At 45.1% G+C, this 22,396-nt stretch overlaps 2 protein-coding genes across 3 annotated transcripts; one reads left to right on the forward strand and one right to left on the reverse strand.

Moving 5' to 3' along the window:
- Positions 1-893: 893 nt before the first annotated feature.
- Positions 894-4,193, reverse strand: EXOC8 (exocyst complex component 8). Its single transcript, XM_082674033.1, has one exon. It carries the CDS (start codon positions 4,108-4,110, stop codon positions 1,933-1,935), a length of 2,178 nt encoding a protein of 725 aa, XP_082530159.1. The 5' UTR covers positions 4,111-4,193; the 3' UTR covers positions 894-1,932.
- Positions 4,194-4,375: 182 nt separating this feature from the next.
- Positions 4,376-16,580, forward strand: SPRTN (SprT-like N-terminal domain). Of its 2 annotated transcripts, XM_082673370.1 has the most exons (6): positions 4,376-4,522; positions 4,654-4,928; positions 5,948-6,047; positions 9,918-10,046; positions 12,767-13,034; positions 14,279-16,580. In XM_082673370.1, the coding sequence occupies exons 1-6, from the start codon at positions 4,520-4,522 to the stop codon at positions 15,010-15,012; spliced, it is 1,509 nt and encodes a 502-aa protein (XP_082529496.1). In that variant the 5' UTR covers positions 4,376-4,519; the 3' UTR covers positions 15,013-16,580. The 2 variants fall into 2 exon arrangements, with proteins under 2 accessions (XP_082529496.1, XP_082529497.1); XM_082673371.1 differs by lacking the exon at positions 9,918-10,046.
- The last annotated feature ends 5,816 nt before the right edge of the window (positions 16,581-22,396 follow it).

Consider the following 22,396-nt stretch of genomic DNA (forward strand, 5'->3'; position numbering starts at 1 on the left):
TAATTCCTCCCGCTACAACTTTGATTAAGGAACACACAACTTTTAACAGAAGAAAGTTCTGTACTTCCAGTTTTAAAAAGCAGACAGTTCTGTGAAAAGGCTACCATTTAAATAGCATCTGAGAGCATACGCACTGAGGTTTTTAACACTTCATGCCCTAAGAGAAGTTTTCATTTCAGAAGTATCATTTCATGGACCCAGCATCAAATATTGACACAATACATGTTTCATACAATATACTTTTGGAAACTTTAAGTGGCACAAAATAATCATAAAATTTTAATCAAATTCAAGTTTCCAGTGATCTTAAAAAACAAAAAGGCAGATTATAGCTGTTTTTGTTCAACTGAGATATCCAGTTATGGTTATTATCTAGCAAATGCTAAAGTTATGTGAAAAAAAGGTCAAAGAAAATCTTTAACTTTGATAATTTTCAACCTTTTAGATATGCACAGCTAAATATAAAATGAGAGGCTCGTCTGGCATATGAGTAATTAAGTCAAGGAGCTTTACAACCCTAGCCTGCTATTAGAAGCTATTTTAGGTTTTACATAATTCCCAGAGTCTTAATACCACTATTTTCCTTCAGATAAAAGAAACGACCTTTTGAAGTCATCGGCATCAGAAATGACACTTAGGGACAAGAATCACAACCAGAGTTAGGGGAAAAATGGGTCTTAGCAGTTTCTCTCCCAGTATGAGGAAGGCCAGATAATCAAGATACAACGGATGCAAGTTTAGAAACCTAGGGAAGCTCAAATTTCTTCATTTTTGTTTACTAAACAATCTGAAGTGAGCATTATATTCAGTTTGAAAAACAAATAAAATTTAAAAATAAAACAAGAAATATGCAGCCTGGAGCATTTTAGGAGTCACCAAAGGTTTTCCCCTCCTTCCTTTGGGCACACTGTCTCACTTTTCTGCGAGACGAAAAAACACTTACCCTTAGCCATGAAAAGCTCTCCACTTAGCCACGAAAAAACAAAAACAAATCTCTGCTCAAAGCAGTCATACTTAAGAACACCGTGGGGTCTGCATAGGATTTTCCCTAATTTCCCACCCACCCAGACCCTGAAATCTGAAAACTTTTCTTCCACTTGCATGAAGTCTGCGCCACTATGTGTAACCCACACAAAAAGCGCTGTCAGGTTCTTCAATGTGTCTTGTTTATTTTTTTTAATATGATAAAAGGGAACTTCAGACAACTCAGAAATATGTTTAAAAAAATTTGATGATAGTTCTTAAGATTTTCAAGTAAATGCTCCCAAATCAAGTGTTATCAACCTGCTAATTGGCAGCTAAAAATGCTGAATCATTTAAATTACGTTGGAACTGCGTTTATGACAGCTTCCTCTTGTGCTCTGTAAGGATTGGAGTACTCAAGTCCACACACTAGCTACCTTCATGAAGGAATTCTTTTGACCAAAGTTTACCCTAAAACCAATTTCCTCAACTCCTTTCTTTCCCCCAAATTGTTCAAACACATTTTAAGGTGTGTAAGTATAGGGCACAGGGTGTTTTATATGGCACAGTACCCTTTAAGAAACCTAACATTTTTGTGAACGGGGAGACATTCACAACATACTTAAACTCTGTATTTACAGAAACTGTTTATTGGCGCTGCACAATCTGCACTGTGAGAACGTGTGTCGTGAGTCAAAGGATAAGCTGAAATGCTATAGTGTGACGATATATGCATTAGAGAGCTGCATAATTTAAAAGGAAAGCATATATTTTAATAATTCCAATGTTTTCGTCATATGGCCTTAACTTAACATTTTTTTTTCTTTCTCCTTGTGATTTTGCACTTCTATCCGAGAGGGCATCTTTTATTTTTAAGACATGTTTGAGACTATAAAGAATACGCTACTGCAACTTAATATAAATAATCCATAAGCAATATACACGGATACACATAAACAGGTCCAGGCATCAGACCACTGACGTTGTACTTTCAGGATTCACACGCATCAGTCTCGATGCATTTCTCAGGTCCTGGAGTTGCTTGGCGGGTTTCCCCACACCCTCCTCAAACCTTTTCTCCACCACGGGGAGGACAGTTTCATACAGAAAGGATGCATTCTGCCTGATAAAAGCCTTCTTCTCTGGATCCTGCTCACATCGAAGACTGTAATCCACGTGCTGAACAGCAACCAAAATGATTTCCACCAGGCTCTCCAAAAGCACCATGTGCAGCTCCGGGAAATACAGCTTCAGGGCCTCTTCCAAGAAGCCCATGGTCTGTTTGGTGAAAGCAACCACCGTGTAACTGAGGTTCACCCAGCAGTCATCCCCCGTGTACTGCTCGAAGTTACCCACTCCACAGCTCTTCATCTCCTCTTTGAGTTTCCCCAGGGCCTCTGGAGTCATCAAGTTCATCCTCCTCCACATCTCCTCGGAGTTGCGATGCTTCGTGGCTTCGATGATGATTTCTTTGTAACTGTGTAGGGCCCCTTGGATGTCTTTCACCAGGAGGGCGTGGATGATGAAGGTGAGGTCTAGTCCGATGTCGCCCAGCTGCTGACAATGCTCCTTTGCCACTTTTACACACTCAGCCGCCGTGGAGAGGCTCTCCTTACTATCAAACACCTGCTTGCTAAAAGCATCCACAAACATGCCCATGGCTGACCTCGCCCAGACCACAAAGGCAGAGTAGCAGCCGCTGTCGGTGCCCGCAAAGTCCGTCTCAAATTCCCTGGCGGTCTCCAGAAGGCTGGTAAAGAAGACGTGGCAGAGCTTATGAATGTAGAGTAAAGTGGCACCTTCAATGCGAAGCTGGCGTATTGCAGTATGCACAGCTGCTGCCCTGTTTCTCAAAAACAGCTCACAAGCCTTCGTGCACTGGCCAAGCCGGATTAGCTGAGAAACCGCCCGGCGGGTAGCCTTGGGACCACCTCTCAGGGACCGATCCGGGGAGAGTTCAAACACTAGCACCTCAGTGAGCTGGCGGACACGCTCATCCACTCTGGCCCTTAGTTCTTTCACAGGAGGTGGGCTGGGCTTATCTTCCAGGTAACGGTTCAATTTATCCAGCAGGTCGACGGCCCCTTCAAAGTCCCTCTGGGCAATACAGACATCCAGGTCTTCAGGCAATTCCTGGATCCATTCCACTGAGAGGTCCACCTTCTCTTCTTCTGCCTCGGGAACAGCTGGTTCGCCGTCGTCTTCGTCCTCAAATGGGTTGCCAGCCTTGGAAGTCACCTGGGGTGGCCCTCGAGGGGCAGCTGCCTCCTCCTGCCCCCTGCGTCTTTTTTCACTGAGGGCCCTCTTGGTTTCCTCCAGCACTTCCAGCCACTCTCGTTTGATTTTTGCGTTTTCCGCTTGAAAAATACGGCTCTCAGGAAACATGAGCAGCTTGAACATGTCCTTCATGGGCGGGTTGTCCTTGACATTGACCACGGCCAAACCATCCAGGGGATAGAGGGCGTTGTAGCGATACATCCCCCGCCGCTGTGGCAGCCAGGTGGCCACCAGCAAACAGTCGTTCATGAGAAAGCCGTGCACCCGCTGCAGCTGGGCCATGTGGTCTGCCTCGTATTCCACCAGGTCCCCGTTGTACACCAGGTACTGTCCCGGCGTCTCCAGCAGGTGCCTGCAGCCTTCCACCTTCTCAAGCAGGGTGGTGAGAGTGCGCTGCTTTCCTTCCTCGCCTGGCCCAGAACTGTCGCGGGAGGCGCCCCCGGGGCTGGGGAAAAAGCCAGCCTGGCCCCGGAGGTGGTCGCGGACCCCCGCGCCGCCTCCCCCCTCCTCCCCTCCGGAGGCGGCGGCGGCCCCCGCGGCGGCGGCAGCCGGCAGCAGGGTAAGCGGGATGCTCTCCAGGCTGCTCTTCTGCTCGGTCAGCAGGTGACTGAGCTGGTACATCTCGCTCTCCAGGTAGGAGATCTCGCGGGCCGTCTCTATGAACTGCCGGTAGTTCTGGTAGACGTTGCGCTTCAGGTTCTGCGCCGTCTCCTCCGCCAGCGCCTGGATGCGCTGCCGGTGCTCCTGCAGGTCTCGGTCTCCGTCCGACTGCTGCGAGAGCTGCTTCACGTACAGCCGCGCCTCGAAGCCGCCCGACTCCAGCTGCCGCCGCAGGCGGCTCGCCCCGCTGTCTGACATCGCCATCGCCATTTCCGTCCGGACTCACGCAGTCCCTGTCACTATCGCCGTCGTCCGTGCCGCCGCTGTCGAGGCCCACCCAAGCCGGGTCCAACTCCAGGGCTGCGGAAGCAGGCTGCAAGAGAGACGAGTACGCCTGCGCCCGCGTATGAACTTCAGGCACTGCGCCTACGCAAGAGGCCGGGCGCAGGCGTTGCGCCTGCGCAGCAGCGCCAGCGGCCTAGGGCGCATGCGCCGGAGAAGCTAGTGCGGAAGCGAGTGGAGGGCGGGGCAGAGAGACGTAGGTGCTGCGCCAGAACCGAGCGTGACGTTGGTGTTTGACGTTACTCGCGAACCGAGAAGGCGGTAACCAGGTTTCTGAAACCTGCCTCCGGCTCAAGCCCTGGGAACCCAAGTTTTGAGCCCACTGGGACGTGCTGTCATGGTGAGTTCTTTTTTCTTTGAGCCCCAGAAGCTTTACTTCGGCGTCTGGGACAAGTTCCGTTCTCGTTGTCGGGGCAGTTTGTCTGAGTCTCGCGAGATCGGTGGGCTGACCCGTGGGCCGGCATCTCCTAGGAGGAGCTCGACCCGGCCGTCCGAGGCTCCGGTACGTGGAGTCCCCCGGCAGCCATGGATGAGGACCTGGTTTTGGCGCTGCAGCTTCAGGAGGAGTGGAACTTGCAGGTCTTGGAGCGCGATCCGGCCCAGGAGCCTCTGTCTCTGGTGGACGCGTCCTGGGAGCTGGTGGACCCCACCCCCGATATTCAGGCCCTGTTTATGCTGTTCAACGACCGTTTCTTCTGGGGCCATCTGGAGGCGGTCGAGGTGAAGTGGAGCATGCGAATGACGCTGTGAGTCCCGAGCCGCGCCGCGGGCGGGGGGCGCCGGCGGCCGCAGCTGGCGCTGAGGAGCTGGGGGCAGGCGGCCCCTCGGTCCTGTGTCCCTTCCCTGCCCTTCTCTGTCCCGCCCAGACAGCGTCAGGGGAGCCCTGTGGCCCACCCCGCGGCGGTTTGGCTGGTAAGGGGACGTTCCTTGGCGTTAGAACGATGAGCTCACCGTTTTCTGATGGGGCTTACGGGAGCGCTTTAGGACCCAGGCGGGAGAAGCAGCCGGAAGCTGACCCCGGGAAAGGAGGCCGGGGCCGCGTCTTGCTTTCTTCCCCGGGACGCGTGCAGTCTCTACCGGGCTCGGCGGGTACCGCCGCTGGGCCGCGAGCTCGCGGGTCAGGGTGGGGAAGGGGCGGCGTTTCCCTACTTCTGGGTCCAGGGGCTCTTCGGGGCGGGGGGCGGCGGGGTGCGTCTCAAAGCAGCCCTTTCCGGCACGCCGAGTCCGGGAAATGCCGGCTCCAGGTAACTTGCTGCTGCGTACGAACGGAGTTGAGAAGTTGACAGTGCGGTTCGAGGCCACCGCGCTTGCTCTTGGATGGAGGCGAAGCGCCCTGAAGTAAGAGATGAAGGTACGACACGGAAGTGTGTTTCTAGTGCCATGCTGCTGCGTATGTGGGTTTCCTCGACACTTCTGGACACAGGCTGCTGGAGACCTGGCCGTTACCGCCACCGACGACTGACCGACGGTGGCGTGTAGGGAGGAGGCAGGGAGCGGCAGAACGGGACGGCCTTCTTCGAGCTCTTACGGCCCGGCTGGGGTTCGGGGAGTCCCTGCTGCTCAGGTGCCTCCCTAACTGGCGCGGAAGGCAGGGGCCGCCCCTCCGAGCGGCTGCGCGTGCGCTCTCGAGAGAGAGCCCCTCCCCCCCGCCCGAGAGCCCTCTCAGTCTGGACCGTTGGAGAAGGAACCGGCGGTTGCCCTTTCCCGTCCGCTTCCCTTTCGCGTATCTTTGCTAAGCGACCGTTTTGTGGTGGTTGTTTTCCAGGTGCGCTGGGATATGCAGCTACGAAGGCAGGGGCGGAATGTGTTCCATCCGCCTCAGTGAACCCCTCTTAAAGTTGAGACCAAGAAAGGATCTGGTGGAGGTATTCTTTGCGTGAACCCGATGCTTAGCTCAGTAATTTAGAAACGCTTGTTACTGGTTTAGACTGCTGTAAATTAATTTGTGCACGTGAACAAGAAAAAACCCGTTTTCCCTCACTGCGAACTTTTATTGTGGGGCACATAATAGTGATTACCTTATATTCTTATCGAGTTTCGAAAATAGAGGCTTTCAGGTAAGTCACCCAATGTGATCTTTACCGTAATCCTGTTTATGTTCACGGTGTGTTCTCATTTTATAAATGAGATAATCAAGGTTCAGAGAGGCAAAGTGGTTGGTTTAGAAGCAGAGAAAAACTTAGGATCCAGATCTTTGTATTGAGACACACAGATTCTCCTGTGTTCAGCCACCATGGTGTCCTCCCAGGACGTGTAGCTGACTGGCAGAACAAAGCAGCGTGAGGGCACGCTGCGTATCTAGAGCTAGTGGTCACTCCTGCTAGCAAAACGGAGCCGTGGGAGCTGTCAGAGTATGTTTAGTGGAGTCGAATAGTTGCCTGAAGATCCCCAAGATACAGCCAGTGTGAGTGGTCTTGCCCCAATTATATCACCTGCAACATACGCACTAGAGGGCGTAGGTGGTAGAGAAATACCACCTGTGGTATAGGTGGATGGGAAATAAGTTAAAACATGCTTGGAAATATGTTTTTAAGGGTAATAAAAGGTAATGGGTTTCACAACAATGTGAATGTACTTAGCACTACTGAACCGTACACTTAAAATGGTTAAGGTGGTAAATTTTATGTTACTTTTTTTTTTTACCACAGTTTTAAAAAGGTAAATAGCCACTAAATGTAAAATGGTACAACAGAAATAACCCAATTAATAAGAAAGAAAGGAATAAAGGAACAAAGCCCAGATGAAATAAAGAGAAAGGTGGACATAAAAACAGCAGTTATTATGTTAAATGTAAATGGATTAAACACTCCAGTTAAAAACGTGAAACGACGTCCTAGATTAACAGAGACATGCTTAAGATAAAGACACACATGTTAAATATAAAAGGATGAGAAAAAGCATATCATCTAAATACTAGACAACAGAAAGCTGCTATGGCTTTATTAGTATTAGTTTAAAGATTTTAAGGGAGGGAGTTTTACTAGAAAAAAGGGAGACATTTTATAATGATAGAATAATCTATTAAATAAAAACACATAATGACCCTAAAAGTAATAACATAGCTTTAAACGACATGAAGCATCAATTAGCAGAAACAAAAAGAGAAATAATCAATCCACATAGTTGCAGGTGTTAACACAACTCCGTTGGTAATTAAATGAATAAGCAGAAAAAAAAATAGTGAAAATGAAAAAACAAAAGTTGAACAATATGATTAACCAGATCAACCTTACCAGGAGCCCTAATTGGAACAGCCCTAACTGAAAACTGCTTCATGAATATTTGTTGCATAAATGATTAAATTAACACGTGAACAGTTTTTATCTTTTTAAGGTAATGGGCAAGAAGAAAATGGGAAATAGGTGCTAATGCTTCAAGTGAGCATTTGCTGTTGGCAGAAAGTTCTAACATCAGATCAGGAAGGTGGACAGAGGAAGAATAGGGGGACTCTGGCCCGTATTGAAAGTAGCTGCCTACATTATAATCAGTAGGACTCAGAAAAGGAAAAGACTTAAACTGCTTGAGGAGGTCAAGAAAAGCTTCAGAGATGTGGATTTTATTACTAGTAACATCACCACGCCTACTGCGTGCCGGACTACCCTGGTTATTGTAGCGTTCGCCTTTACCACAGCCCTGCAAGATTAGGGTATCTCCATTTTAAGGGTGAGGGGCAAGTGTAACTTGTCCAGGGTCACGTGGATCACGAATACCAGATCCTCGCTTTAGGCTCTGGATTCCCTGGCCCTAAAGCTCTTGTCCTGTCCCCTTAGAACTGTTACCACTGCAAACTAAAACATGGGGGTGAACCTGACAGGACAGGTTGGATTCTCACATGTACACATAGTAGAGGAGACTATCTTGACAGAAGGAACGGGAGTGCTGTGAACAGAAGCGAGGCCACTAAACTTACGGCATGTTTAGGAGCAGAAGTACTTGTTTTTGGCCAGATATAGAACAGTGGTGGGAAATAGAGGTATTTGGGGACCATGCTGTGTAGAGCCTAAATGTGGAAAATGGTAGATATATAAAAATAGAAGTGTTCAGTACAATGCCATGTCCCATTTTCGAGATGTGTTTAAATTGGACCAAAAATCAGGAACCTAAGTAGTTTCTCCTTTCTGAGAATAGTTATCATTATTTTAGAATGTTGAGAGACATCTGAAATGTAGAATGGCCTTTGACTCTAAGTCTCAGTAGAGTGGCATTTTCTTGAAAAGACAGAGTTGATAATTTTAAAGGGATGGTTTCATAATGACCAAGTTAAAATGTTTGATTCTCCCATTTTGCTGTTCAGCATAATTTTGTAAGACTAAAATTCATTAATGCCAGTCTAGTTCTTCTGATGGAAATTCTTTTTTTCACAAAACTATGGAGGATTATGAAAAAGGTATGCTTTTGAAGACCTTTATGATTTTCACTTTTTGTATTCACTTTTTTTTAGAATAAAGTATGAAATAGCAGCCTTAAGTGCTTTTGTTAACTTTGCACCTAAACTACTGCATCCTTAGTGTGGAATGAGCAGGTTTTACTGTTTGTTTTAAATTTTTACATGATTCAGAATCCCAAAACTATAGAAAGCTGTACACAAAGAAATCTTGATCTCCCCCATCCCTCTATTCTGAACTCTCTACCTACTAAAGGATACTGTTATTAGTTTCTTTTTTCTATCGTTGTTCTGTTTTGCCAATATTTATATCCACTCTTATGCCCTCCCCACCACATAGCATACTTCTTATACAAAATTCTGTGTATACTCTTCTGTACTTTGCCTTTTTTCATTAAAATGATACAGTCTGTAGCCTCCTCCAGATCATTTCATAGAGAAATTTTTCTTTCTTTTTTATGGCCGCATGGAATTCCATTATGTGGCTCTTCTTTCAACAAGGCCCCTGTTGCTAAACACTGTTCTCACTCTTTTGCTTTTGTAAGCAGTGCCACCGAGAAAATACCTCATATGTGCGGCCTTTCATTTTAGTCTGGGTATTGCTGAGTTCAACGATAAATGGATTTGTAATTTTGTTAGATGTTATCAAATTCTCCTCCCCAGGGAGAGGAGAATTTGTACCATTTTGCACTCCTACCAGTGATATATGGGAGTGCTTATTTTCCCTTAGCTTTACTAATGGTGTCAAACTTTAGGAGTTTTACCAGTCTTGATAAGCAAGAAGTGGTATACTAATGTATTAATTTGCATTTCTGTTTTTATAAATGACGTTGAACGTTTTTCACATGTTTATGGATCATATATGTTTCATTTTCTCTGACCTGTCCGTGACATTTGCCTATTTTAAAATTGTATTGTTGGTCATTTCCCTGTGGACTTTTAGGAGTTCTTTATATTTTAGGAATTAATAGGCTGTGAGACGGTTGCACATATATTTTTCTGAGTTTCTTTTTTCGCTTTACTTATAAAATTTTTTCCCCATACAGAATTTTAAAATTTTCATGTAGTTGGATTTGTCAGTCTTTTCTACTGGATTTTTATTAATAATTAAAAAGGCTTTCTTTGAACAAGAGTTCTTAGCCTGGGACCTACAGAGCTTTGAATATTATAGAGACAAAGTTTTGTGAATGTGTGCTTATGTAAGTTTTCTAGAAAGATCGTTCATGACTTCGTTCAGTATCTGAACGGAGTCTGTGATCCAAAGAAGGTTAAGACCCCAGGTAGAGTAAGTAAATGCATTTTTATTTTCAAAAGCACCATAACAAATTAATTTGACTGTTCTCTGTTTCAGACCCTCTTGCATGAAATGATACATGCCTATTTATTTGTCACGAATAACGATAAAGATCGGGAAGGGCACGGCCCAGAGTTTTGTAAACATATGCGTCGCATCAATCGCCTGACGGGAGCCAACATAACGGTATATAAAGCCACACACATTTTCAATATTCAGCAGTTACTCATTCAGCACTTCCTGAACATAGAGAACTGGGTAGAAACGAACACTATGTTTGAGGATTTTCCACAGCAAGTGAGAGGCCCAGAGAAGCTGCCTGGCCTGTCGAGGACCACGTAGGCGAAGGGCGGCCGCAGCAGCGGTACCCTGGTGCCTCCAGCCCCAGCGAGGGCAGCACGTTGCACAGGGTTGCTGCAGGCCTGCGCACCTCTCTTCTGGACCACTACAGTCCGCTCCTAATTTTGTTGCCTCGTCGTGTCCTCCTCCAGTCTGTCCCATATTCTGCCACCATTTCATATGTCATTCCCTTCTTCAGAAGTCTTGATTCGTGTTTCTGCATGATATTGTAGGAGATGGCAGAGCCTGGGGTCAAAAAAGCAGGAAGAGTCAGGTTGCTTGCGTCCAGACGCTGGTGCCACTGATTCACTGTGGGACCCGCAGATTTCTTCTGCGCTTCAGTTTACTCGCGTGAAAGGAGGGTAGTGACAGCACCTACCTGTTGCGTCCTGTGAGGCTTAGAGGAAGTACGTGCAAAACGTTTTAGCACAGTTTGAGTACTCATTAAATATTAGTTGTCTTTGTTATTACTGATTCATTTTTTCAGATAACCTTGCTCTTCCCTTTCTCTTACCTTCTGCAGCCGCCCTGCTTATGTCTTAACGTTTCTAACTGGACTTTGCACCTCCGTGCCTGTCCTCATATACCCTCTTCCTAAAAGATGCCACTTCTCCCATTTTCTGTCAAAATGATCTCCATCTTTACAGTGAGATGCAGCTTCTCCCTCCTTGGAACCTGCTCGGCAGATGTTTAACCTTTTACACTCCTTTATTCTGCTTTCATACCTCTCACGGGGCGGCTCTTGCCTGTCCTTACATACCTCTGCATGAGATGTGTAGTGCAGTGTCTCTACAGGCGCTTAGCAAATATGGAATTGAATGGAACCAAACAGAAATATTAATTCCTACAAAGATTAAATGCCTTGGTGTGTTTAGATATTTCCTTCCTTTAAAAGGCAACAAAGGCCAGTGTGATGGAAAGCGAGAAGTGCTGACCCTCCGTGTAGTATTCTCTAGCCGTCAGTTTAATTTTCTAGAGAGCTCATTTAATTACCGGACAGAGTTCCTTCAACATCAGGGAAGTGGCTGGCATTAACACAATCACATAAAATCCAGATTAGCACAAGAATTACGGAGTTGCTAGTGTAAAAGACTTAGTTTCTTCATCAGAATTCACACTTTAAGCAAAATCCTAGTATACTTCCTGTTGTTCAGCTGGAAGAGGATATGCCCTTTTATCTTGGATGTCTGTGTGTTTTCATCTAGGAGGTTTTATCAGGTGGACACCCCTTGCTTTCACGGGTTACATCACATTATAGCACACTCCACAGGGCATCCACATTGAGAACAATTTTATTTTAGTGACTACATTGTTAAAAAGTTACATCCCCAGGCTATAGGAATTACGGAAGCTGCAAGCAAAACAGATCCAGTTCGCTGTGGTCTTTGCCACTGAATTGTTAAGCGGAGTGTTCTCAACATGAGAGAGCGGGCAGGGTCTTACAGGCCTCCTCGCTCCCAGACCCTCTGTCCTCCAGTCTCTTCTGCACCTACCATAATTTGCGTTGTTGGCGTGCTTGCCAAATAATAGAGTTTGTTTGCTTATGATGGAGAGATGGTGATTATGAAACTATTTATCTGTAGAGTTATAGAAAGCTTAGCATTCTTTCCCACAAGGGGACTTTACTAAAGAGTTAAATGCCTTGGTTTAAACAAACAAAACTCATATGCTGTGCTCCTTATATAAACAGTAACATTTCACTGAGAGGACAGGAGGAAAAGGTGCTCAGTCCTTCAGGAGTATCCGTTTCAGACGGTGCCCTGCCGTCCTCAGTACTCCCGAGGTGGGGGGGCTATAGCCGTCCTGTCTGTCTCCTGCTTAGGTTCTAAGTAAGATTTCATCTAGAGGGTGAAACAGACGGATCCTGTTGAAGGACTGAAAAGCACATTTACAGAGAATTTTATTTGACTCGAAGCTTTTCACTCAGCAAACACTGAGCACCTTCCCTGTGCCAGGCGGTAATAGCCACTAGGGGTACAGGCTGAGAACTTTCAAGTCCTGGAGAGCTTTTCACCTATAATCAGATAAAATGATAGCCCGAAGCCTTATTATGAAGAAATGGGCGGAGCCGGGCGCATGTGCGGGGCGGGTTTGACAGACGCTGCACGAGGTTTGGGTCCAGCATTTACAGGAAACAGTCCTCAGGACCCTTTGTTTACTTACAGGGGAAGATTTCAGCTTGGCAGTGGGAACAATTCTTATTTATTACAGCATTATATAAAATCTTGTCTTTATCCTAGTTTTTCATCGTTTAGAAATAGGGGTTCTAAAACTTTTAGCATTTATAGAAGCTTTTTGGGTTTTTTTTTAATTTTCTTCTAGTCTCACCTTTTTCTATCTTTACACAGTTTATGAAGCACTAAATTAAGTGCTGCTGTTTCCCATTAAAATGAACTTTTGAAGAGAAGCTAAATATCGTTACTGTCTTTCCCAAAACACAACTTCAGAAAGCTCTGGGAAACTGGAAAGTTGAAAAAGGGGGCGGGGGGCTGCTTATATATTGCTTGTATCTTCTCTTACACTTGTTAACCTGCCTGCTTAACGCTGACAACTTCGTCTCGACCCAGGTGTACCATACTTTCCACGACGAGGTGGATGAATACCGGCGACACTGGTGGCGCTGCAATGGGCCGTGTCAGCACAAGAAGCCATATTACGGCTACGTGAAACGCGCCACCAACAGGGCACCCTCTGCCCATGACTACTGGTGGGCTGAGCACCAGAAAACCTGTGGAGGCACCTACATAAAAATCAAGGAACCAGAGAGCTACTCAAAAAAAGGCAAAGGAAAGACAAAACCAGGAAAGCAGCCAGTATCAGAAGCAGAAAATAAAGGTAACTCTGCTTATATGCTCCCAACTTTTCCGCGGCTGTGGCTGTAACGCAGACAGTACTGTCCATCAGGGACCTGGCATTAGGTAAGCTTAAGGATTGTTTCTAGTGTAGACGTTTTCAAGTGTGGACTCAAGGGAAAAAAAAAATCCCGTTGTCCATGAAGTGGTGGTAGAAAACTATCCTCTGCTGTATACACATGTGAGTAAAAGTAGAAGTAGTTTCCACCGCTGAAATTTGAGGGTGAAGTCCCTTTCCCTGTCCTGACTCACTGGGTCATTAGGATAGAAACAGAAGGCAAAGACTGTCCGAATAAAAACAGTAATTCAGATAACAATGCCCGGAATAGAAGTCCTAGCTACACCCCTTCCTATCAGTTGGAGTCTATCCAGGTGACTTCTGTTGATGTATGTATTTTCATTGGGAGAATGGGAAAAGGATATGACATGTATTACGCTAGTACTTCATCTTCAGGATTTATCCCTTTCCTGTGCAGTTCAGAGTTACTGCCTTTTTTTTTTTTAACTTTTTTTAGCTCTGTAATCTCACTTTTTTTTTTAAAGTCTTTATTCAATTTGTTACAATATTGTTTCTGTTTTGTTTTGGTTTTTTGACCTGGAGGCATGTGGGATATTAGCTCCTTGACCAGGGATCGAACCTGCACCTCTTGCATTGGAAGGCGAAGTCGTAACCACTGGACCGCCAGGGAAGCCCCTAGAGTAACTGCCTTTTGAAGGGGTAACAAGGTTACTAAAGTTAATGCTTCTTCCCTTGGGAAGTTGTGGATTTGATGTGATAAGGACTCACAGACATAAGCTATATTTCTCATATCTGAAGTGTTCATTAGTAAGTTGAGAAGCTATAGAAGAATTTATGTGGAGAGATTTTATGCCCTCAGTTTTGTGAGTTGGGAAGATAAGAACGTGGTAGCAGATTTTTCGCTTCTGGAATGACACTTAAGAATACTAAAAGCAATTTTCAAGGTAAAAGTTACTTTGCTGTTGATGTTTGTGTGATAGAACTGCTTATCTAAATATGAGAGGGTGTTTTTGTCCTTTATGTTTTCTCAGTACCACAGCTTTCGGACTGCTGAGGATTGTCCGTCTCCCGTCAGTAGATAATTACAACATAGTTCTAATGCAGAACAGAAGTAGTATTTCTTCATTTGGAAAAGCTATCCATTAGCTTAATATTTGTTATGGTATTGATTTTGAGCCAAGGAAGAATCTTATTTGCTTCTTTTGCAGGTAAACCGAACAGAGGGGAGACACAGTTGTTAATCCCTTTCAGTGGGAAAGGGTATGTTCTAGGGGGAACCAGCAATTCGCCTTCATCTGGGAAATGTCTCACTTCACATGCTGTTAAAACCCAGGATCTTTTAAATCAGGACCATTCAGCAAATGCCTTAAGACCCAATTCGAAACCTGAGGTGACATTTGAACAGAACGGCTCAAGTGGGAAAACTTCCTTAGTCTCCGCTGCTCGCAGTTCCAGTCACCAAAGTGTTTTAAGCAACTACTTCTCGAGAGTATCGGTCTCCAAGCACAAGGCTTTCAGAAGTGTGAGTGGGTCTCCGATGAAAAGCCTCACGGTTGGTGACATCGCTAAAAACTCGGTCTCTTCTAGTTCTCAAAGGAGGGTGACATCTTCTAAGATATCCCTAAGAAGTCCTCTAAAAACAGTGGAATCGACATCTGTGACTGCACCCCAGGTTGCAGGTGGGCCTGAAGATCAATTCCCAAGTAAACGCCCCAGGCTCGAAGACAGGACTGTTTTCGACAACTTTTTTATCGCGAAAGAGCAAACACAGAGTGGTGGTAACGATCCAAAGTGTGGTTCACGTCCTATAGCTGCAACGCAGAATGCCAGCAGTTCATCTAGTCAGAGCAAAATGGTTCACTGTCCTGTTTGTCAGAGTGAAGTTTTGGAGTCTCAGATTAATGAGCACCTGGACTGGTGCCTTGCAGGTGATAGCCTCTAAGTCAAAAGCTGAAAAAAATCTCTGAAAAATGAATGGGTCTCACATGTCCCACCCGTATTCCCTCATAGCACAGTGTCAGCCGCTCAGGAATTCCTGGTTAGTGCTAAGATTTGCAGATTATAACCTAGTTCACCCATATTAAATGTTCTATTTTATATATACATATATGAGATTGTAACTTAAACTGTTTTATGTCTGAGGGTGCTATACTCACTCGTAGGTGTACTGTAGCCCAGAGTTGCTTCTGGGTGCATACATGTATAATTTTTAGATACTTTTGTTCTTTCTTTTCAAAGTATTTAAATTTGTTAATCTTTTTAATTTGCATATTTTTCTTAAAATAGTCAGTGAGGAATCCTGTCAGGTGTTTGGTTAAATTCCTTTATTAATATTAAAACTCATTCCCAGAACTGGTAATATTCATAGTTATCGGACATATTGACCAAAAATACAACCTAGTTGTTTTCCGGCACTCAAGGCTTTTGGTTTTTCTTTTTTTTTTTCTTCAAAATTTTAACAGGAAATACATTTCCTATATTATAAAGATTTTTATTTCTCTGTTTCACTAAAAGGTGGCAGCAGGTTTAAGGTTAAAGTAGGTAAGCAGAGTAAAATAAATGCCTTTTGGAACATTGCTGGTAACAAATAGCCAGTGTAATTCTGTGGGCCAGGGTTGAGCTTTAGCGAAATGACTGGTTAAAACTCAGTACTAAGTAACGGCATATAGAACATAACCGAGTTGCCGAGTTTATGTACAAGTGGACCATCATCTGGAAACAGTATTATGAACCTTAAGCCAAAGTTGAAACCATTTAGGAATACCATTTGTGTATGTAAAAAATTATATTTCTTTTAAAAAGCATTCTTTTCCACGTCCCAGCAAAGGGACAGAGATAGTTTGGTCAGCTTACTTTGTCTCATGGCTCTGCCGCCAGTGTGTTGGCATATTTTCAGGGCCTTAGTTCACAGGTTTTCTTTTTCTTAACTTTGTTGCAACACGACTTTACATCCGTAAGGTGCAGCTGGGTTCCCCGCTGAGTGACCACTACGCAGGTGCAGTTAGAGAGCATTTCAGTTGCCATGAAGTGTCCTTATGGGCAACTCTCGCCAGCCAACACCCACCACCCCAGAGTAACCAATGTTTTCGTCTGTCACCACGGTTAGTTTAGCTTGTTTTTAAACACTATGAAGTAGTACCTTTGTTGCTATGGGTAGCAGAAGTTCAGTCTTTTCATTGCTCTGTAGTATTTGTATGAATGTGCCCGAGTTTATCTATCATTCTGATATTAATGGACATTGCAATTATCTCCAGTTTGGGGCTGGCCATTCTGAATAACGCTGCTAAGAACGTTCTTACTCATTTCTGCTGAGCATATCCCCAGTCTGGAATGCAGGGTCACCAGGTGCATTTATGTTTAGCTTTAGTAAATGCTGCCAGTTTACAGTCCTGCCCGCAGTGTATGAGAGCTTGTCACTCAGCAGTCTTAACGCTGTTGTCAGTCCTTTTCATTTTAGCCTGTCTGGTTGAGTGTTTACGAGTTTTGATATTTCTTAAGCATGAAGTTAAACAATAGTATTTAATAAATATTTATAGATAAATGACTTAAAATGTGTATTATGTTGAATATATACCGTTACACTTTCATAGAGGATCATTTTCTCTACTTCAATTTAACAAATTTTGTGCAGTTTAACACTTTTTGGGGGCGGAGGGGTGCAAAACCGTACAAGGTTCTGGGGCTGTGAAGTAAGTAAGAGCCTGAGTCCTCAAGGAGCTTTACAGCCTAGTCGGGGAGTGAGACAAGCAGAGGTGGTTTCAGCGCAGTAAGTGCTCTGACGGGCTTCTGCCGGCGCTGCGGGAACTTAAAGACGATCAGCAGAACAGCCCAGGGCTTCAGGGGACGGAGGGACAAGTTCTGCATCAGGCTGAGTCTCCTAGGGCCAGTCAGGGTCGCCTGGGGTCGGGGTGGGGGATAGAAAGGGCCTTGCAGAGAAGGAACACGAAGGCTTGGAAACAGACCGGCACGTTCGACTGGGAGAACGAAGCTGTTCCAAGTGGACGGAGTGTATGTAAGATGTGAGGGGTAAGATGGCAGGAGAAGGGCTGCAGACAGGACAGGTGTACGCAGAGCCTGAGGGCAGAAAGACCCATCCGTCCGTCACGTTCTGCGCTTTACATCCAGTTTGTATGGCCATCTGCTGATTCAGGTAGGGCTGGTGCAGTGAGGGTTGGGAAGGCTTGTAAGCCAGCCAAGAACATTCGAGAAGTGTTTTGACCAGTTCTCCGGGGGCAACAGAGACAGGAGGAAGAAAGGGGGGCAGTGGCAGGGAAGGAGAGAGGATGGGTTCGAGAAATAACTCAGGTTGTAAAATCAAGAGCTGGTCAGTTTTAAGGGATGATGGGAATGTTAGTTGGCAAGAAAACAAGTTAATTTTAAATTTGGGATTAAATAAGCCTTCGCGTCAATCGCTCAGAATTCTGATACTCCCCAATCTGTCATTTATATTAGAAAAATAGTTTTCTGTTCTGTTGGTTTGTTTTTCCCTTTTAAAGCAAGTTTCCTATCCTGATAACAGTCATTTGGGGTCAACCTTTAAATGTTGTTGCCCTTCATGTTGGAGAGATGGGGTGGGAGAAGGGGAGCAGACTTGACTTCTGTAAAAATTCGGTGTTTTTTAAAGTCAAGGTTATACAATATCTAGCAAAGCAACTTTAGACTTAGAAAGTATAGTAGACTTTCACAGTAGACTGTACATGCGTGTGCTAACTGGAAATTCTAAGGTGGGTGGGGATGGGGCAGATCTCGCAGAGTATCCCGTCGTCCTAAAGCGCTGAGCTTGTGGGGTTCCCCCCCCCCCCAAAGCTCAGAGGAGTTTTAAGTAAATTAGAATGTCAAAGTGAAAGAGGCGCTGCATCTCCCTGCAGATTAGTACCCAGCTGGGATCCCATGCCTGGGGCACACGCGGTATCTCCTCTCACTGGGCTGCTTGGTGAAAAAGCGGAAGTCTTTGCAGTTAGTCCTTATTGAGGGGCAGTGGGTTCCCATTGTTCTTTGTCTCAATTTTTTGTCCTTGAGGCTATTGGTGCCTTAGCAGTTTGTTGTGTGTGTTGTTGACTAAGTAGCGTATCCACCAAATGAAGTGAAACTCTATTGGACAATTATCATTACAGATTAAGTTGCCTGGGGAGTTGAAATGAACAGAAGAGGATGCAATGAGGAGATCAGCTCTGGTTTTCCTTTATTTTTCTAACATTCCACCAGAATGTTAGAAGTTATGTAATTCCATACACATCATCACACACCTTTTGATATGAAAAGTGAAAGACTTGATCTTCTTAAGTGACTCAGGAATCTCACTATTAAAATTTACACCGTTGTAGACTGTAATACAGAAACAAGCCGCTGTTTGCTTTCTTCAGTTCTGGTGCTAATAAACCTACCAAAAGATTTATACCCTCTGGCTTCACTGAACACCAGATGGCGCTCTTAGTAAATTAAATTTCTCTGAAAAACCGAAGGCAAAAGCAAAGCCAAAAGGATATAAGGGAGAAACTTCAACGGGCATAGTAATTGCTAATTTTGACCCATAAAGGGAAACGGTAGGTTAGGATCTCAAGTCCTGAGAGAGGAGGGGACACAGCATGGCCAAGAGTGTGTGCTTGTTCAGACAAACGAGGACTGATCTACAGGGCACCGTAATCTCCCCAGACTTGTTTTCATTTCACCTTCCACTCTGAACACTTAACAAACATATGGCAAAACATGGTACTCCCCAACAGAATGTCTTCCAGACGCGGTGGGACCTATACTTTCTACTGCTTTCAAAATCACAGCACTCTTCCTTTGAATGTCTGGTACTTCTTATTTTGTTGTGTATCATCTAGGTTAGTCTGAAAGCTTCCTAGGACATAATGTCCTTTGCCCCTGTGTCAGAGGTCTAGAAGAAAGAAGAGGGGCCTGTTAAATTCTTGGCGTTTCTCAACTTCCATCGTTACCTGCTTTTGCAAAAACATCTTAATGTAACACTGACTCGTTCCCATACTTCCCTGAAGAATCAAAGTTTGTATTTTCAAGATAGGATATTCTTAAGACCCAAATCATTCCAGGTTATAAGCATGCTTTGCAAACTAAATACATGAAAATCTGCATCTACATGAAAGAAAACTGGATTTTTTTAACAAAAGATTCCTCACAGGGTTCCTTTATGTATTTGTATACATTTAAAATAATTCCCTAGGGAAGGTAAGATGCACCCAGACACCTGTTCAGTTGCATTCTTACCATCAGATACTCAAATAGCCACCTCCATAGGATCCCCGAGGGGAGGATGGAGTCTAGCTTCTTGGCATGTCTGTGAGAGCCACCGTGGTTATTTGTTCATTCTCATTGGTATAGCAGGCGTGTATGTGTCCATCCGGCTTTCCAACTCTTTGTGCCTATTTTATTTTGTACTTTGGGCTGCTTTCCTACTTTTTTTTTTTTTTAAATGACCATTATATATTCAGTTGAATCTATTCTTCCTGGGGTACCTCACAATTTAATCTTTTTAATTTTGTCATTTTCAATTTCTCTACTGAGTTACATCAGCTCTTGTTTCACAGCTTCCTGAGGAGTCTTTTGGACCATTTTTGTTCTGAGGTTTTGAATTTCGAATTTCAGGTGTTAGTTTTTATTTCCTGCCAAGTTCTGTTGGAGGATATTTAATGCACACCGAATATTGTTGCAGTTTTCTGCCTTATGGTTGAGGGGAGAATTTTCAGCAGCTATACTTCTCGTTTTTTTTCTTCTTATAGATAGTAGTGTTTGTAGATATTTTCTTCCGTTTTCGGCTCATTTTCAAAGGTATTCTTTGCCTTGACTTGCAGAAACGGTTGGTTCGATGTAGGCAAGGATGAGGGGTTTCTGATTCAAGACTGTTTTCTTCTGCTGGAACAGTGAAATACGGTATTTCTCAAGAGATGACACTTTTCTTTGTGAGGTGTGTTGGGGCTTGGAGTCTCACCTGATTCTGTAATTTTACTTTTCTAAGACCCTTACTTCCTCCTTTCATTTTATCATCAAGCCTCCAGGAGACATCTCCCCCTGTCCCAGACACGGTACCTTCCTCACACAGCCCCCTTCAATCTCATTCAGACTTCCTCTTGATGATCCCGTGGGCAGCGCTGTGATGCACTGGTGTGAGGCGTCAGTATCCCCATCACTCGTGCTCGGGCCCTGTGTTCTTGCCCTGTGTACTGCCACAGCTAGGCCCCCTGCCCTTGTCCCTTTACCATATAGTTTCCACCTGACTCTGCCTTCATAGGGATTCTGATGCCGGCTCTAGCTTCCCATAAGATGAACTTTTTTCTGTGTCTCACAGTTATGCTGCAGGTACAGGTTATAGGTGACTTTGTTGGGAAGACAGTGAAAGAAATTCAGATTCAGGCAGCAACTACTATTCCTTGGAAAACCAGAAGCTCAGGTACTCCCCCCTTAAAAATGAACACACAAGCAAGAACTATCAGACCTGGGAGGAAAGCTTCTAACCTGACAGACAAAAATGAAATCAAACAGAAAACAATGTTCAATACTGTGTCTATTCAACAGAATAGGTTTTTCTATATTTTAAAAATTTAGAGAACATAAAAGAGAGCTCTTGAAAATTAAAAACGTGAGAGCAGACGTGAAACCCTTGCGGGCAGAACTGAAAAAGACACGTCTCCTCGGTAAAGGACAAAGACGCAGAGGAAGCAGACGACAGCAGCTGGCTCAAACCTGAGGTGCACTGTCTGAATGACACGGGTTCAGAAAGAGCAGAGAGGGTGGAGGGGAGAAACAATTTAAGAAAATGTCCCCGAATGTACGGCACGAATTTACAGCTTGCATACCTAGCGTATTGGCGGAGAACGGGTGACTGTAAAACGGTGGAGCCCTGGGGACAAAGAATTATTCCGTGAGCTTCCACAGAGGAAAAGCAGATGACATGTAAAGAATCAGAGACAGGAACGGCTTCCGATTTCTCAGCATCCACACTGCGACTCAGAACCTGGACAGTGCCTCCAGAAGTCTGAAGGGTAATTATCTCCAAGCTAGATTTCTAAACTCAGGCAAGTTACCAATTAAATGTGAGGGTCAAAAAAAAAAAAAGACATTGGTCTCAGGAAACTGAGCTCTCACATACTCTCTCACAGAACGCGTTGAAGGCCAGGCCCACCAGATTGAGAAAGTAAACCAAGACGGAGGAAGACATGGGACCCAGGAAATGGGAGACCCAACGGAGAGTGGTGATAGATCTCCAGAACAATGTGGAAGGAGGTCTAGGGAAGGCAGCTGTGCGCCAGGCACAAAGGGCAACCACTCCAGGTTCCTGCAGGTTAGACGCCACAGGGGAAAACAAAAGATCAAGCAAGACATAAAGAAAAAAGTAAACTGGGAAAGTCATCATGGTTTATTCTGCGTCTCACCTTTGAATTAGCACAAATAGCCTTCCCCCCCCCCCTCGCCCCGGCTGCGCCGCGCGGCATGCAGGATCCTAGTTCCCCAACCAGGCATCGAACCCGTGCCCCCTGCAGTGGAAGCGCAGAGTCCTAACCACTGGATCACCAGGGAAGGACCGCCAGGGAAGTCCCAGATAGTCTAACATTAATGTGACCTAAGTTACAATGTAATTATGTAAGGACATCGGGGAGGTATCGCAGCGGCAGTGGAGGAGGGCTGGAGAGACACCTGTATTCTTACCTTCCACGTGGGGAAGTTAGGAGATAAATGTCGGACAATGAAGAATCAAGAATGTAGCGACGCGGGCTTCCCTGGTGGCACAGTGGTTGAGAGTCCGCCTGCCGATGCAGGGGACAGGGGTTCGTGCCCCGGTCCGGGAAGATTCCACATGCCGCGGAGCGGCTGGGCCCGTGAGCCACGGCCACTGAGCCTGCGCGTCCGGAGCCTGTTGCTCCGCAACGGGAGAGGCCACAACGGCGAGAGGCCCGCGTGACGCAACTGTATTAAGAACCGGGCACACACCCAAAGAATCACTTAGAAGAGGTGAAATCTTTTCTCAGGGGAAGGACACAAGGGGCTGTTTTCCTTAACAACCCCTACAAAACAAGCTGACTTAGCTACGTGTGCATTTATACCTTTGACTTAGAAAACTGTAAAGGCATTTTATAGAAAAGCATAGAAATATAACAATTTTGGCAGAAAAAGGCCTAATCTCAATGAAAGGGAGCTCTCATCCAGTAACTCCCTATCCAGTGACCTCTACAACACCTGCAGAAATTACCCATTCGATACGAAGAGCTTTAGCCGCCTGCAGCTGCGTAGGCTCTCCCTGTCTTATGAACTGGTTTATATGTAAGTGTTTTCTACTTGTAAAGCTCTTCCCGGCTCATGAGGCCACGCCCTTT

The sequence above is a fragment of the Grampus griseus genome, assembly GCF_964374135.1.
Source record: "Grampus griseus genome assembly, chromosome: 16".
In the NCBI taxonomy this organism is placed as follows: Eukaryota; Metazoa; Chordata; class Mammalia; order Artiodactyla; family Delphinidae; genus Grampus; species Grampus griseus.